General features: G+C 40.5%; 1 protein-coding gene across 11 annotated transcripts in view; it reads right to left on the bottom strand.

The window, feature by feature from the left end:
* ARFGEF3 (ARFGEF family member 3) overlaps positions 1-17652 on the bottom strand; it is a 127184-nt gene that overhangs the window by 24360 nt on the left and 85172 nt on the right. For 7 of the 11 annotated variants that reach the window (XM_065588752.1, XM_065588758.1, XM_065588759.1 and 4 more), the window contains 10 exons: positions 14770-14853; positions 13535-13701; positions 12351-12516; positions 8869-8976; positions 8237-8452; positions 7899-8009; positions 6146-6296; positions 4876-5190; positions 3319-3452; positions 1461-1606 (listed from right to left, as the gene is read on the bottom strand). In XM_065588752.1, the coding sequence (XP_065444824.1) occupies positions 1461-1606; positions 3319-3452; positions 4876-5190; positions 6146-6296; positions 7899-8009; positions 8237-8452; positions 8869-8976; positions 12351-12516; positions 13535-13701; positions 14770-14853 (1598 nt within the window). The remainder of the gene's footprint in view (positions 1-1460; positions 1607-3318; positions 3453-4875; positions 5191-6145; positions 6297-7898; positions 8010-8236; positions 8453-8868; positions 8977-12350; positions 12517-13534; positions 13702-14769; positions 14854-17652) is intronic. The other 4 variants (XM_065588755.1, XM_008176924.4, XM_065588753.1 and 1 more) reach the window with 3 other exon arrangements.

Here is a 17652-nt window from a genome sequence, read left to right as displayed (position 1 = left end):
AAAATTGCTTTTCGATTAGGCTGTTTTCGGGGAGGCAGAAGTAGCAACTTGATAGTGCCAAACTCCAAAAATAGCTCCAGCATAGTGTGACCAGAGGGTCCTGCTTGAATGAACAGAGTGACTGTCCAATGGAAAACAAGGAGCTGTGTACCCAAGATGCTTAGTATTCTAGAGACGCAGGAAGATTTATTGAGAGTTCAAAGAAAGCACTAAACTCAAAAGTTAAAAAAAGGGTCTACAATCTTCCCATCTTTTTCAGATTACTGTTTATTTGAATGGCTAATGTGAGAGATTTAATTTTTCTTCATTCTCATTGTATAAATATAATGTTTTCTTAAAAGGCCATTTATGGATAAGTACTGTACTTAGTATGTTCTTAGACTCCAGAATAAAAGCATCTTGGGAAAGGGACCTGGTATCTGTTTGGAACTGGCTACCTATAGCACAATAAAAATGACTAGCAATAAAGTACACTAAAAAAGAAATGGCATGCTGTCAACAGTACACTGCTCATCTGGCAAGAGCTGGAGTGAATCTGGACAGAAAATTATTCCACGCTGGGGGACTACCCCAGGCATCTCTAAGCTCAGTTCCTTCACTCCATCCAGCCATTTCCTCCTTAGGCTTTCACCTATGCCAAAGTTCACCAAAAGAGAACTACACTGACCCAACATTTTGAAAGCGACAGGTGATTCTGGGAGTCTCACTCTTTAAAATGTCTTAATTTTGGCATCCAAAGGGGCCTGGATATCAGAAAGCGGGTGCTCAGCAGCTTCTGAAAATTGGGCCCCTTTAAGGTATCTCAAGCTGGGCATCCAAAATCACTAGTCATTTTGAAAATTAAAACCACTTGTACAGTCAAAACATACCAGTATGGGTACTTTAACAGGCCTTAACACCCGACTTCAAATATTTTCATCGTAGCTCTTAAACACCTGAGAAATGTGCTTCCTGTGCACCTTAAAAACCTGAACCATGATGACATGTTCATTAACATAAACAAAGTTCAGGCACACATACTTATTCATGTGAATGACATACACCCAAGAAACCCAGCTCCATTACATAGAACAGTTTTCAATTATTTTAGGCACAACTAGTTTCCACAGGAATATAGGAATTGCCATGTTGAAATAGACCAATGGTCTGTCTCTGGAATCATGTTTCCAAATGTAGCAATTACCAGATGCTTGAGAGGTCAGTGCGAAAGTGCCCACAGCGTACCTATCTCTAGCTGTGCAATACTGTACCATAAGAAGAGGAGCATACTTCTTCTTAACTCTAGCTAATGAAGAAGTTTAATAACCCTTGAGATGTTATTCTAGCCAGTATAACTGCAGATATTCTGCTTTAGTCATTTATAGGTTCAAACTTTTTCTGAATATCTCTAAGTAAGGTGTGTTTATAATATCTTGTAGCTGTGAGTTCCACAGGTTCTTCTTTCTCTCTCGCTCTCTCACCTCTACAAGATGAGGTGCCACCAGACTCCAGCAGCGCATGAGGTGGAGCAATGGGCGGGATTTACTCCGTACAATCCTGAGCATGGCATCCCCAAGACGAAACAAATGGAGTGCGCTTCTCCTGTCCTGGGTAGACTTTACTTCACCTACAAGAAAAATAAGGTGCATTAAGTAAATAAATGTGAAAATTAATTGTCATGACCAGAGGGGTAATTAACAGAAATTAGGCATCTGCAGCATTTCATATCTGCAGGTCTGGGTTTGAATTCAGATCTGGTCACAAATTATTTGATTTTAATTACATACACATCAAGACCAGTCCAGAAAGAAATTCAGCATAGCTAGCAGTCTGTGCTTGCAAAAAGCATAGGAATAGACTGAGAAAAGGACCTACATTGTAGGAACAGCTTACACAGCTATGCAGCTTTGGCAGGTCTCACTGGCTTCAAATAGTGTGGATTTTTTCAAATGCATTTTTAAAGTGGAAACACTTGGAGAAAGTATAAAATAATAAATCAATGATAACAATAAATAATAATGTTCAGTACTGGCAAATATGCAGTCTAAGTGGGCAAGTGGTTTATGATTAATCCTGAGTACAATGAGTTGGCTTTAGAAGCCTTTGGTAACATTTACAGGGAAGAGTATTAACTGCAATTTCTTTATTTTCTTAGTAGTGGAAGGTTATAAATGATCTTTACTGAGTTGAAGAACGCAGGACAAAGAGAACTTAAAAACATACTCTGAATGTTCCAACAGACAGTACATATTCTTAATTCCCCAACACTTTGAAAACCATCCTAATACGAAGAATTTAATCTCCCACTGCTCTCAAAATGTTGGGAAATTCACATCACTAACTGGCTCAAAAGGATGCCCCTGCTTTTATCTCTAATGGAGAACATAATTAGGAAGGTTACCTCTTTTTGACACTGAAAACAAATATTTAAGCAGCTGTGTGCACTAGGCTAATTATTAATGGCATGAATCTTTAAAATGGAATTATTATTACTACATTTGTTGATGGAACATTGTGTACAGAACAAAGAGGGAGACCATTTATTAATAATAAAGTAACATATGCTGTTGAGTCCTGTAGAGAGAAGACGTACGAGCAGAAAATAACAAATTGAGTGTCATTCTGGAACAATGCAAAGTAGCACAAAACACAATCTGAATTCATTCGGGGTGAAACTCACCCCCTTGCAGAGGAACTGTGCTAATCCTGTGCACCACTCAAGCCTCATTTAGATCTTGGTCCAAAGTTCTTTGAGTCAATGGAAAATTTTCTTTTTGATCAGGTCCTTATGCCCCGTCTGAAGACCTATGGGAGACTTAAGTATTGCACAGCCCTTGTGCTACAGAGGGGTGGATTCCACACACAGGGAGAAACCTGGAGAACATATCCCCCCCACTTTATCTTGAGAGCTCCTGTTGGGTCCTGTCTACAACCCACTAATGGCTTACTGCCATGTATACCCATTCAGTGACATGTCACCTGCACCTGCCATCTAGCTCACACCTGAATTTAGCCCCTAGATGTTACTAATTTGGAATCTTAAAGGACATTTAAAATGTATTATTCATGTTTATATTATATTAGCACCCAGATGTCTGAGTCAGGATTAGTGCCCTGTTGTGCTAGGTGCTGTACCACAGAAGTTGAAAGCTCTCTTGGTCAGGGACTGTAGCTATCTATTGAAAATGCTTTGCAATTCCAACTCTGTATTTTATTGTTGCCTTTGAGCTATCTGTCCTGGGCATACTGTAGCAAAATGAACACAAAGTAAATCATGTAGGAAATGCAGAAAATATACAAGAAACACCTGAATCCTTCCGAGGCCTTTAGTAGATTTACCTGGCATTGCTAAGGAGTAATCAACTGTATCTGTGACTGAGTAGAAGAGCTGGGACTGAGAAGCTTTTTTGAGCTGGTATAGGAAGCCACCCAGTGCCATCAGGTTTAGCTTGTGAGCAGCATCTTCAAATAGCCTGTAAGCAACAGTGCAGAGAATGTAACTTGAAAATGAGCCATGGAGGTTAAAGTTTCTATGTGCATTGAAGAAAATTGGGGAGGGATAGTTCAGTGGTTTGAGCATTAGCCTGCTAAACCCAGGGTTGTGAGTTCAATCCTTGAAGGGGCCACTTAGGGATCTGGGGCAAAATCAGTATTTGGTCTGCTAGTGAAGGCAGGGGGCTGGACTCAATGACCTTTCAAGGTCCCTTCCAGTTCTAGGAGATGGGATATCTCCATTAATTATTATATAACCTCACCTACCCTGCCAGTGTTAGCAGTAGATTAGTTTACATAGTGTTACTGAGTCCACTTTGATTCACCAGCTTTATTATTTTTGGGGGGAGGAAGAGCAAAGGGGTCCAAAATTAACCAGAACTCTTTCTGGGACTTTAACTGTGGCACAGACCATTCTTAATCCCACCTCATAATACGTCTAGTGGTTTAATGCCACAATTGGTCCAATAACTAACAATCTAAAATATGACATGGGTCAGCTCTTCAGCTGAGGTGAATTGACATAGTTCCATTAACTTCACAGTTACACCAATTTGCACCATCTGAGGAGCAAGCCCCATATATATGTATTAATAACTGAATTAATCTTACTTTGAGAAATTTAGGCCTAAATTTTCAGAGACGGGAGCCTAAAGTTCAGCACCTAGGCAAGTGGTGGGATTTTCAGCAAGACTGCACATCCAAAGCTCCCACGGAGCTTCTGAATTAGGATTGTAGTTTAAAACCGTAAGCAGAACTTTACATTAATGTAAAACTGGGTTTTTAATTTCTCTATTTATTTTGTATTTAAAAAAAGGAGATCACAACACTAATCTTGACGATATCACAGTGAAATTTCATAACAGCAGAGTCATAAACCGAGACAGCCAGGGCTTAATCTTGCTCTCATTCAGTCAACAGAAAATCTCTCCTTCACTTGAATGGGATGGGATCAGGCACCTATTGAGGTCCACAGTGAAGTTACATTACAAAAATCACACCTATATAACGAAGAGCGCTATTAAGCATTTGTATTATTCTGTAGTCCTGTGCACAGTGTTTCAATTCTGAAATAAAAAATGATGCTGCATAGGAAATATGCTGCCAGGCATTAACTATTTTTCGCTGATAATATACAAATACATTCCTCTTGGGGATGGAGCCCAAGCATGGAAAATTTCAGCAAAAAGGAGATTTTAATTTTTTTAGCATGTTACGAGTATGAGAAAATAGGATGTGTTAATAGAAATCTCAACCCCACCTCAACTATAGCATTGGCTGCTGAGCGAATGGCATAAACATTTGTAAGGTCCAGAACTGGTAGCTTGTTCCCTTTACTTTACAGGAAGGCTCAGGAGAGGTTTTGAGAAGTCAAAACCAGGTTTCAGACATTGCCATCCATACCTGTCAGCCTGCGTGGAGAGGATGAGGACAGCCTTGGCAGCATTGCTTCCACTTAGCAGGCTGCCTCCACGAAAGTCGAAAGCTCTGCCCTTGCTGCCCTCCTTGATGAGGTCCTGGATGGAGACGGGCTGGATGACGGGATTGTTGCTCAGGGTGGTCTCCTGCTCAGGGGTCAGTTCCTGAGGAGAGTTTGCAGACGAATAATCCACCTGCAACCCTCCTGTGACCTGCTGCGATTGGGTTATAGTGAGAGGGGGCTGAGATGCGCCATCGCTGAAATGGGTGTGCTCCAGAGTGCTGATGTATTCACACACCCTGAGAACAAATGGGACAAGATGGACTGTGAATCCCTAGAGTCAGTCACTATAGAACTGTTTGGTCCTGCACTGCATTCGCTCCTTAAAGGTAATCTGGAAACATCTGTAGAATAATGAAGTCCAATGTATTTGTTTTACTGGTCTCTAATAGCGTCTGTCACTGCAGCTAGTTTAATCATTTAGAAAACGCATAGTGATATAGGCCAATCACATTAAAAGGGCGGCATAAAAGTGAAAAGAATCCCACTACCAGAAAATGGTAATGGAAACCACTGGCAGGTGGTCACGTCTGCTTTGGAGCCATCCTGGCCTATGGAGTCCAGCCTATCTGGTGCCAGGCAAGTGGAGGTTTGTTATGTCATATGGCCTGGAATTTCTCTGAAAGGGATAGTGCTCTTATTTACAGTCTGAGGGGGAGACTTCCAGAAGTGCCTGCTGGGGTTTGTTGCCCCTAAATGCCTGGACTTTCAATAATGACCTTAGAAAGGAAGGATAGCCTGGTGGATAGGGCACTCGCCGGAGACCTGGGTTCAGTTCCTTGCTCTGCCGCAGGCTTCCTATGTGTCCTGGCACAAGGGGTGTTAGATGCCTTAATATCCTTTGAGGATCTAGGCCTTAACTCCCCTGTGCCTCAGTTCTCTATGAGTACTATGGGGGATAACAGCACTGACCTGGCTCACAGCAGTGCTGTGAGGATCAATATATTAAGGATTGGAAAGCACTCAGATGGGTGTATCTAAGATTATCCTTAGGCCCTTTTAAAAATCTCCTCCCCTTTCACCCACTGAATTGTACTCAGTCTCCTAGGTCCACTATTTTTGTGTGTGGCACTGGAGCACCTCCCAGAATGATAAATTGAATGCAGACAGATTTATTTCTCTCTTGCTCGAGGCAGCAGGAGTTGGATTCTGTTAAAATAAATTTTCTGACGTAAAGCTGGTCGATTCCTGTACCTGAACACATGCGGCCAACAGTCTTGATTGTGGCTTCCCATTTCCAGGCCCACATTGAGGATGGCATCCATGCACAAAACATGAGCAGGGTGCAGGCAGACTCCCTGCACTTTCCCCATCTGCTCCAGCTTCTGCTCCACTTTCTGTTTCACTGTCCCGTTAACAATAAAAGAATATTATTTAAGAACATCCATCACTTAACAAACAAACAAACATTTGTTCCACAGATGGTGGGGATGGAGAGGACTACAACATGAAAGAGATCTATATTAAGATGGCGTTTTAGGCAAAACATAAAAGCAAACACCTTTTTCGGATGTACATGCTAAAAAAAAAAATCCCTTTTTATTTGTGTGTATGTGTGAGAATGTACTGCTCATGGAAGGTGCTAAACTGACTCCATTACAGATTCACATCATCTTGTTATTCACAACAGACACAGCATTGCAAGACACAGTGCAAACTTCCCTCTACAGCTGGTTGGAATAATTTTTGACAATGTCTTTTCACTGAAGCTGAGATGCTTCATAGAGATGTATTAGATTTGACAAGTTTCATGACAGAAAGGTCTTTGAGGTCCAGAGTGGACTCCCGGGTCACTTGATAAGCGAGAGAGACCCAAATCGAAAACCTGATCTTTTTGATCAGAAAACAGATGTTTCAACACCATTCCTTTTCACTGAAGCACTGGGAAGGTATGTGTTTGTACCAAGGTGGAACAAACACCAATTTTGAAATCTTGGAAGTTGTCACGAAACAGAATTGTCATCCTCCAGCCAGCTCTACTTCCCCCATATTGATCGGCCAATATGCCCCAAGTGTCATTTCCAAGGCTCTCTTCTAGGGGTCAGAGGGTTTTCACTCTCACACCTGTTCAGTCTTTGGCCTTTGCTGACTGCCACTTAGGGCCAGCTGTGATGGCCATTTTTGTGTCATGAACTTCTATCCAGTGGGAACTGGAGTGAGGTCTCCAAATTCATTTCACTCAGGCCACCAAGTAAACATGTGAGGTTGACAACTTTGGGTCACTAACGATCTGGATTGGCTTTGAAGCAATAATCTAGAAGTGACAAAAACAACGAGGAGTCCAGTGGCACCTTAAAGACCAATAGATTTATTTGGGCATAAGCTTTCATAGGTACTCCTCGTTGTTTTTGTGGATACAGACTAACACGGCTACCCCTGTGATACTAGAAGTGACAGACTTTTTATCCCATTACTACAGTTTTTCAGCTTCATCAAGCTTAACTTAATACACTTTAGAGGTAGGCAATTTTAAACATCTGAGAATGTGTGATGGTAAAGGATGTATATGTAAATAAGCAAGCTGAGTGAATGTCATGAAAATAAGTAAGACTGAGCACATTTTGGTGTCCTTCTGAACTCACGGTAGTATCTGATACATAAGATGTAAGTTATTATTACTCAGGTGCCACTATGGCTGCATTTGTGTCCCCAAACTTTATAAGATGAAACTTTAAAATACAGTTTGAGTTTAATGATGTTCAACTGAATCAGTAGAAGATTTATACAGAATAAAATGGAGTGTGAAGTAATAACAAGGTCCTGGTACAGTGAAGTCTGTGTGAGACTAATGGTTTCCCCGGTAGATGTACTTCCCATATATTTGCATGACAATGTAATGTGGCAGTGAAATCCCCCCATCCCTACATTTCCCATAACAAAATACCTTACAATGTCATTATTATAAGGAACATTAGATAATAAGGACTACTTGGCCAATAGTAGCTACCTTGAGTTATAGCATCACTGGGCTCTTGGGCGTCTCTTTCCTCCTTCTCTTCTTGAACACAGGAGGCAGCAGCCATTTGGGCAAGGGCAGATGCACAATTAGCAGCAACCCCTACAAAGAGGCACAACAGTTATTGTCTAATCAGCATTTTCATTTTGGATTGATGCAATCTTACCATCAGACAGCATCACGAACAGGGCTTCTACACCAGCTTTACCGTGCTTCCCAGTTTGCTTCCCTCTTCCCCAAATTCCCCCCCCCCCGCCCAAGAACATTTACTATGCACTGGTCCATCCAATTACATGAATCCATCTAGGAATTCAGTCCATACTGGATACCTAGAGCACAGCTCAGCCGGGCTGCCTTCCTCAGTCCATCCAGGCTCATACAAATGGAATCTTTCTCCTTCTGGTTCTGCTCCTTGACTCCTTCAGCTCCCAGGATGAATGCTAACCCTTTGGAGCTTCCTGCCATTCGACCAGTCAAAGGTGTGGATAAGGTATCAATCAAATTCTTCCAGCAACCGATCAGAAGGTATCGGGCAAAAGCAACACCTGGAGCAAGGAATGCATCCATCATTTTCCTGGAAAGTGAAATAGCTGCTGCTTTGTCATTAGGGGAATCAGGCCCCGTTCCTTCTCTACTTGCTGGATCATCTGATCTTTTGACTAGTGCATAGGCTTTATTGACTTAGGCCACTTTACATTCCAAATGTTTGATCTTTTGTTCTTGAATGTGTTTTACTTTATATGAAAACACAGTTAAACTATTTAAAGCCTGCTGCAGCACCAGCTGTGATTACAAAACTTATGCACATTAGGTTAAATTAATCCATGGTATAACTTCACTGGGCTTAGTCCCCCGTTTGCCTGAAGCCTTTGCACACTTGAATAAATTCCATGGGGTCCTACTGTATATTATACGCCTACTAATGGTGGACACATACACGTACACAATACAGACTCACTACCTGCCACAACAGAATCATCAGTCTTCCGGTTCTGGGTGAGAGGAGATTGTGTTGATGCAGATGCCATCAGCTGCCCACCTATAGCACTGCTCCCCAAGCCATCAATGTCTGCCAGACAATAAACACACACACATATATGGGGTCAGAAGAACATTTCATATTGAACCACTGCACTAAGAGAATTCCAGAATTTCTGATAGTATATTTGTAAGGGTCTGATTCTCAGTTATATGTCTCTGGCAGTGTGAAGGGACCTTAATGAGGGTGCAAAAGGGCCTTCGGGTAAATAAGAATTACATCCCTGAGTGTTCTCTTCAGTGCAATTTTAAATGATTCAAAGAGAAGGGCATCCATCACTTTCCTTGGTCCATAGTCCAGTAGACCTCACTGATAGGAAATTTTCTCCTGGTGTTAGTCACAGTTCAGGGTAAGCTACATCTTTGACTCTGCTAGCCTCTCTAAGTGGGTGCTTGGGGTGCAGGCCCATCTGGATTTGGGTACTACAAGCCTTCCCTTTGGGAGCTGGGACCAGTGGGTAACACAGTGACCCAAAACAGCCTTTTCAAAACAAAGTATTGTTTAATGTTAACAGTAGGAACAAAACAGAAGCAGAGAAAAGGGTTTTTAACACAACAAAAGATGTACATGCATATCTATCTTACCTATAGGCTTAGGTAGGGCTAGTAGTTTAGCCCAGACACTCCAAACTTTAGGATTGGGTTTCAGTCTGGTCCCCAGCAGTCTCTGCTTTTGGGGGCTGCCTTTTTATCCATCCCAAAGTTTTATGTTCCAGCCCTTCCCCCATTATTACAAGCTGGATGACTGAAGTCAGCGTTGTTGGAGGTAAAACCTTAGAATGAATGACACCTGTCCTTTATGTACCAGTAAATGGGGCTACCTGAAGTTATTGTTCCTTAATACAAGAAACCCCTACATGTATGAGCCCCGTGTACTCAGATTGCACATAACACTGAAACAGAATGTAGAATACTGATACAATATTACAGGCATCCCCACCTCCTTCACAATATTCATCCTAAATTTTCTTTCTAGGGAAATTAAAGGGAGCACTGAAGTGTTTGTCAGAGGAGTCCTGGTCTTTTAGCTTCTTAGCAGAGTTATGTCTCAGCAGTAGCATTTCAGCAGATCCCTGGCATAGTATCAATCTAAGTCAATGGGAGTTCAATCAGTGAAAAAATTGCAGGCTCAGACTCCCAGCATTTATGCTTGTACAGAGCCCTGGGTACACTGACATTACATTGCTGTGATATCATGAAACCAGTGACCTACTGCTGCTCCAAAAATCTGCCTGTGAAAATACAAATCTAGGATGTGTGCCCAGAACATAAAGAACATGGAATGCTCTTTTCAAAAGATTCCCCCTGAGAGATCTGCTGTGACAAAAGAGTTTGGTGCGTTGAACCACACTGTTTCTAGGCAGTTACACAGCTTCCTTTCCCATTCATCAGTATTTACCTACATGTGCTCGTCAAGTTTTAAAAGCCCCTTTGGCTTCTTTCCAAAACTATACATTTTTTGAACAATAATGGCAGCTTGCTACTATGCAGGCAAATGCCGTTGAATTCTGTAGAAGACAAACTCTATAGAACACGGGAACACATCTTCTCTGGTGTAAATTGAAATAGCTCCATTGACTTCAATCAGTTATTAATAAAATTGATGAATGGAGAAGGAAGTTTTTTTGGGCCAGAACTGCCAAGGAGCAGCAATAACAGCAGCAACAGTTAGATCTTATATAGTGCTTTACAAAGGCGGTCAGTGTTGTTGCCCCTGTTTTTACTGGTGGGGAAACTGAGGCACCAGGAGGGACGTGACTTGTTCAAGGTCACCCAGCAGGTCAATGGCAGAGCCAAGAGTAGAACCCATGTCTCCTACAGTCCAGTGCTTGGTCCACTAGGGCATGTTCTTTATGTTCTGGACACAAATCCTAGATTTATATTTTTGCTGACAGATTGTTGGAGCAGCAGTAGGTTATTGATTCCAAGATATCAAAAGAGGATCATTTCAGCATCTACCAGAAACAATCCCTCAAGCTCAGTTACACCAGCTGAGGATCTGTCCCTATAATGTCTCTGACAAAGCTACAGAGCTACTTTCAACATGCTCTGATCATTCAAATCAGTTAGTGAACATTCCTATACAGCATGTTTCTACATTGCCTAGCACAATTGAGCCCTGATTCTGATTAGAAACATAAAATGGGCCATACTGGGTCAGACCAATGGTCCATCTAGTCCAGTATCCTGTTTTCCAACAGAGACCAGTGCCAGATGCTTCAGGGGGAATGAACTGAACAAGGAAATTATTGAGTGATCCATCACCTGTCGTCCAGTCCCAGCATCTGGCAGTCAGAGGCTTAGCCATCTTGGCTAATAGCCTTTGATGGACTTATGCTCCATGAACTTATCTAATTTTTTTTAACTCAGTTATAGTTTTGGACTTCACAACATCCCCTGGCAATGAGTTTCGCAAGTTGACTGTGCATTGTGTGAAGTGTAGTACTTCCTTTTGTTTGTTTTAAACCTGCTGCCCATTTATTTCATTGGGTAACACCTGTTCTTGTGTTCTGCAAAGGGGTAAACAACACTTCCTTATTCACTCTCTCCACACTATTCATAATTTTATAGACCTCTATCATATCCTCCCTTAGTTGTCTCTTCTCCAAGATGAGCTGTCGCCGTCTTTTTAATCTCTATTAATATGGAAACTGTTCTATACCCTTAATCATTTTTGTTGCCCTTCTCTGTACCTTTTCCAATTCTAAGATATCTTTTTTGAGATGGGCGATCAGAACTGGACACAGTATTCAAGGTGTGGGCGTACCATGGATTTATATAGTGACATTATGATATTTACTGTCTTGTTATCTATCCCTTTCTGAATGGTTCCTAACATTCTGTTAGCTTTTTTGACTGCCATTGTACATTGAGCAGATGTTTTCAGAGAACCATCCACAATGACTACAAGATCACCTTCTTGAGTGGTCATAGCTAATTTAGACCCCATCATTTTGAATGTATCGTTGGAATTAGGTTTTCCAATGTTCATGACTTTGCATTGGGGCTTGCAGCACTGCCATAAACACAAACAAAACAAAACAAAACAAAAGAAAAAAAAACAAAGAATCCTTTCAGCGTCTATTCAGTTTTTGGTCACACGGGCCATAGGGAATCAAGGTACTATCAGGTATTTTTTAATTTGATCCAGGATTTCAATACAGAGTGTCTGATCCAGATTAAACAACCAGATATGTGCCATAACTGAATCCAATTTCTTCTCCACTGGCATTTTAGCCAGCACCATATTTTAGCCCTATGGCATGTTGATCTACAGGTAACTGAATGAAGTCTAATGTTCAAGTATTTAATATTTTAGGAATCTGCAGAATGCATTTAGAAGTTAATCTGTACTGTTATGAGCATAATACTGTGTTCATATGGCCATGGTAACATAATACTGACCGGTCAACATGGTGATGAGCGGAAGACGGTGCTCCTCAGGGCTTCCCCAGTAACCAGCCTCTCCCAGGATGTTCCTTTCCAGTACCTGATGGTAGAGCTCCTCAACCCATGCCTGAGAGAACACCATCAATACTCCACTGGCCTGAACCTGCTTCATAAACTCCTTCTGCAGAGAACAATACAAATCCAAATGTAATACGACAGTCAGTCACCAGAATGTAAGCCTCAGACAGCAGATCCACTACTCCTCTCTGAGTGCATCAGACTGCAGAAGAAATGAGGAGGAAAAGGATGGGGGTATGGAGCTTCTGTAAGAGTAAGAACTGCCCTAGGACTAGATTGTGCCTGGCCCATACACACCTGGACAACGGCAAGTGAGATGGTGCAAGGAGCTTTTCACTCTCTTTATGGCAGCTCATGTAGGAGACAGGCACAATTACAGTTCCTGTGGTGAGGGAACTGGTGGGACAGGTCCTTCAATACTTCTCCCGGGCTGTACAAGACCCAAAAAGGGCGTGGGAGGCAGGCAGGCCATGGTCCAATACCCTCAACATCAGCCTATTGAGTAGGACCCGAGTGCAGGGAGATGTGATGACACCTGCTGCTCTCCATAGGCTCTGCAGTAGCAACTAAGCCCTTAATGAGACAGGGCCCATTCCTGAAGTCCTTACTCAGGCCAAACTCCCAGTGACACACAAGGCCAAGTTCAGGCCTGGTGCAAGGGGTCCACCCCCTAGAGACTTCAATGGAAATTTTGTAAGGACTGAATTATTATAACTGATAAAAACATATGGGAAATGTTAATAATGTTCAAGGATTAGTTTTGATAATCACTGGAATCGAAATACTCTTTGATATTACTGGTAAGGACGGTTTCCCCCCTCCTGCCCCAAATGATGTCAACTAGAGCTAGGTGAATTTATTTTGGCCAATAGTTTATTCATCAAAAAATGCATTTCGGGTGTGTGTAACAAAAATGATTTTCAAATTTAGGTCAAATTTAGTGAATAGCTTATAGTAGCTTCATTATTTGAAAGTATCAGGTTAGTTTCTCAGCCTACTCTCAAATGGTTGATAGGAAATGAACATATTTCAGCTGCTCCAAATAAAATAAATACTGCCTCATCAGTCACCCACAGAAATTGTTACTTCTCACCATGGTTTGTTCTATATTCCTCACTCACCTGCAACACCGGTGCTTGGGAAGGTTTCTTCCTGTAGTAGTCAGAGTTGGATAACTTCAGATTGAGCAGAAGGGTATAGTGCGAGACCATGTAGATACTGTCTGCATTCATCAGAGTCTGGAAGCTGAAATTGGGGTTCCCCTCAAATCCTGGTGAGAACATCATATCTAATGAAAAGGCAGAGTGAGCCCTCACACTTCAAATAGATTTTGCTCTGTCACAATCGTAACCTAATTCTAGTAAAACACAGGCCTTTCAGTAGTAATGAATATATATTATATGTGTCTATCGTGAACATTAATATAATCAATATTTTTCCCCATTGCTATCTTGAGTTTGATCCTGAATGGTGCTGAATACTCTGATTCTAGTCCAGCAAAGTCCTTAAACAAGCACTTAACTTTAACCATATGACTAGTCCAAGACTTCAAAAGGCCAACTGGTATGTTTAACGTTAAGCACATGTTAAATGCTCTGTAAAATCAGGAGCAAAATGCTCAGCGCCTTGCAGGATCAAGCCTCGTAACATCATCCACTCTTTAACCTAAAATTAGAATTACAGGGAGAAATATTTAGTGCTAACGTGGCTGGAACTTGGCACACCTCAAATTGTCAGCAAATGCTGGACAGCTCATGTAAGTAGCATAAACAGCTGCTTTTCAGATGTGCAAAACACTCCCAACTCCACTTGACTTCAACAGAAGCTGTGACTGCTCAGTACCTCTGAAAATCAGGTGCGTTACGTATTTATATGTAACTATGTTGTCTGACCATTTTCATAATGGCATGATCCCTCCTTCTCAGGCAGATATTAGACAGAACTATACATGTTCTTCAGGGTTAATTAGTTGACTTATTGGTAGGAAAACAGAAGTCAAGTAACTGGAATATTTATCTGAATCCTTGTTTTTGATTTTAAACTATAGATGGCCACAGTATTTTAGGGCCTTCACTTCTGTTGTTAAACTCCACTTATAGAATATTAATTGATTGATTAAGGGATAATGATCATCCTAGAGGAGTATTTGATATGAAGCAAGAAACCGCTTCTGAGGTTGGTTATATGTTTCAGCAAAGCTGAGTCATTTGATAACTACCCAGTGGTTTATTGCGAGTATACTCCTCCCACCATAAAGATCATGCCTGTTCTTAGACAAGATAAAAAAAAAATACAATAAACCATAACATTAAAAAAAAAAACCACACACAGAAAAAAAAAATAATGATTTTCTTGCCTCGTGAGGGTTTGAAAGTTCTGTGCTGCTGCCTCCTTGGACTTTCCATTGACGTCACTTTGGGGGCGTGGATAAGGTGAATAACTGTTTGAGGGCGGATTTAGAAAGTGAATAATTGTTCACGGGTGGGTCTAAAATATGAATAACTGTCTAAGGGAATGGTGTGTGTGGAAAAGGAGTGATGGGACTGGACACGTATTGTGTCCACAAAGATTTCCACATTACTTGTGAGGGGGAGAATGTTTGATATTCCTGTGGTCACACCTGGCAGAAATCTTTATCTTGTCTTGTAATAGGCCCCAGGTTGGCAAAACACTTCACCATGTTTTTAACTTTAAGTCTATGAGTAGTCCCAGTGATTGCAACGGAACTACCCATGTGTTTAAAGTTAAGCGTGTCTCTAAGTGCTTTGGTGGATTGAGACCATGATAATGAAACTTGCAGCTACAATATATCTATTTGCAATTTAAGGTCAGCTTATAAAAGATACATCAAATGCATGAAAGAATAAGGCATTCAAGAAGTATTTTAAAGAAAATATGGACTATTATCTTAGGCACAAAATTTTGCATATAAAATGCATACAAAATTGCACACCAAACCAATGTGCACAATTACTGCAATAATTTGCAAAAGAAAATGGCTAAGCATGCATACAAATTAGTATGCATTTGTGTGCCCAAAGTGTTTGAAAATCTGACCCCCTGAGTTACCAATGCCTCTAAAATATGGGAAAGTGGCAGTTCCCTCAAGTACATTTAATGGATGAGCAGATGCTCAGGCTCAAAAAGGAAACTAGAAGCTAATGTGTAGGCCTGCATTCATGAACTATCTGCAAGGCATAAACACCTTAAAACCCTGCCACTAACAGAATATGATAGATGACTGATAAACTGTGCTAACTGTCTTGCTTGATTATCCAAACAATGATGTCTGGTTTGTTAGAATTAACTCCCTGGTACTGTTCTGAAAATAGTTGTGTCTGCGTTTAAGGAATATTGGTTACTAATTTTAATTATAAAAAGCTGCACCCATAACAAACTAACTCATTGTCTGGATGTGGACAACAGTTCATTTGTGTAGACAGGTCACAGAAGTCATACCACACAGATTTAATATTTTGTTTAAATCAAGATTGTGTGCCGAGAGCTTTTTGGTAATGAAGTATTAAATTATACTGTATAAACAAGCACCCAACTTAGTGCTATTAGTTTTCGTTGTCACTGTTTTGATCCAGCAACAAATAGGAGAAGATTTTTCTGGGGTAAAAAAAGATTAAAATTGTAATCATAAGATTTCCCAATGACATATTTCTGACTCTTACCTTTCCTGTATCTCTCTACCTGGCTGACTTCACATCTTTTTTTTTTTTTTCAAATCTCATCTGAAAACACATCTGTACTCCCTTCTCTATACCTCATAAATTCATGCGCTCAGCTGTTTTTCAATTCTATAATTGTATAAGTATTTTGGGACATAGCTGGTATGAAAGACACTATTATAAATAATACTGTACTGCATTGTCCCAGTGCATAATAAAAAATATAAATGGAACAAAGCAGGTAGGATGGAGGTTCTCTGTTGAAACACAGATTTACTGAAAATTCACAAGTTAGCTTGTTAGCATCCACACTTAATGGATTTAACTGTATCTACTGTAGCTGTCAGTCAGATCTTTTGCTTAGTAACTGGGTTCTTTATGGAAGCTAAGCTTTCCATTTGTGACCTTCACAAAGAAAACAGCAACAGATCTTTTAAACACTGACTCATCAACTCAGACTCGCACACAGGTGTTGGAAGGACACAACTTTCCTTGATAATATGCAACCATGGATCCATGAAAATATCAGGATATTTCTTCCCATGTAAAAAATACCTGGGAGCTTTTTATGACTTGTTGAGTGTTTTTTTTTTTTTTTTTTAATATTTGGCCAAATCAGACTAGAAATAAGGTGAAAATTTTTAACAGTGAGAATAATTAACCATCGTGATAGCTTAGCTATGGGTGTGGTGGATTCTCCAGTACTTGTAGTCTAAGTCAAGACTAGATATCTTTCTAAAAGAGATGCTATAGCTCAAACAGAAAGTACGGGCTTGATGCAGAAGTTATTGGGTGAGGTTCTTTGGCCTGCATTCTTTGGGCTGAGGATATATAATGCATCATTTCTGAGTCTGTGTGTGTGACAGAATGAATGACAGAATGAATGAATGAAAAAGAGAGGACCAAGGGTAAAGGTCGTTGTGGCGAAATCAGTTAAGAAACAGAGAAATATATATTTTAATGAACGTTTGCATGTTGGATCATTGTCAGGATAAAGAAATCTCTTTACAAATAGAAAATATTTACACTAGCCTAAAGTATATTTTCAATAGAAAAAGCAGCTTTCACTTGGTCATCTTTTGTTTAATTTGCAAAGATCAAACTCCCAAAGATCCTCACCCTGAAAAGTTAAGTGTAACTATTTGACCTCTTTTAATGCCCAGGCCCCTTGACTATTTTGCACTTGCTGTGGCACGAGATTCTGTTTAGGAAACATATAGAGTAGTAATAGGAACAGATACCCTTTTAAAAATTCACTACTGTGAGACTTTTGGTTTCTTCTTTGTGAGGTTTTGAATTGTTAATACTAATGCAGGTGCATTGCAAGCTATATTTAATCAGTTTTAAAATAGGAGATGGGTTCATGCCCCTTTTATCCCTATACGAATAGGAGATTCAAAGCTCTCCTTACTCAGAAAAGGTTGTTTTACCCCACTCTGCTCTTTTGATGTACAGTACAATATAATGGGAAACTTAGCTACCACATCAAAATTTATCTTCTTCCTGATTGATTTAGGGCCCGTCTATTAAAATCAATGGAGAGACTCTCATTGACTTCAATA

This window comes from Chrysemys picta, chromosome 3 (genome assembly GCF_011386835.1).
Source record: "Chrysemys picta bellii isolate R12L10 chromosome 3, ASM1138683v2, whole genome shotgun sequence".
Lineage (NCBI taxonomy): Eukaryota > Metazoa > Chordata > Testudines > Emydidae > Chrysemys > Chrysemys picta.
Note: the sequence above shows the minus strand (reverse complement) of the source record. Positions and strands in the feature narration are given on the sequence as shown.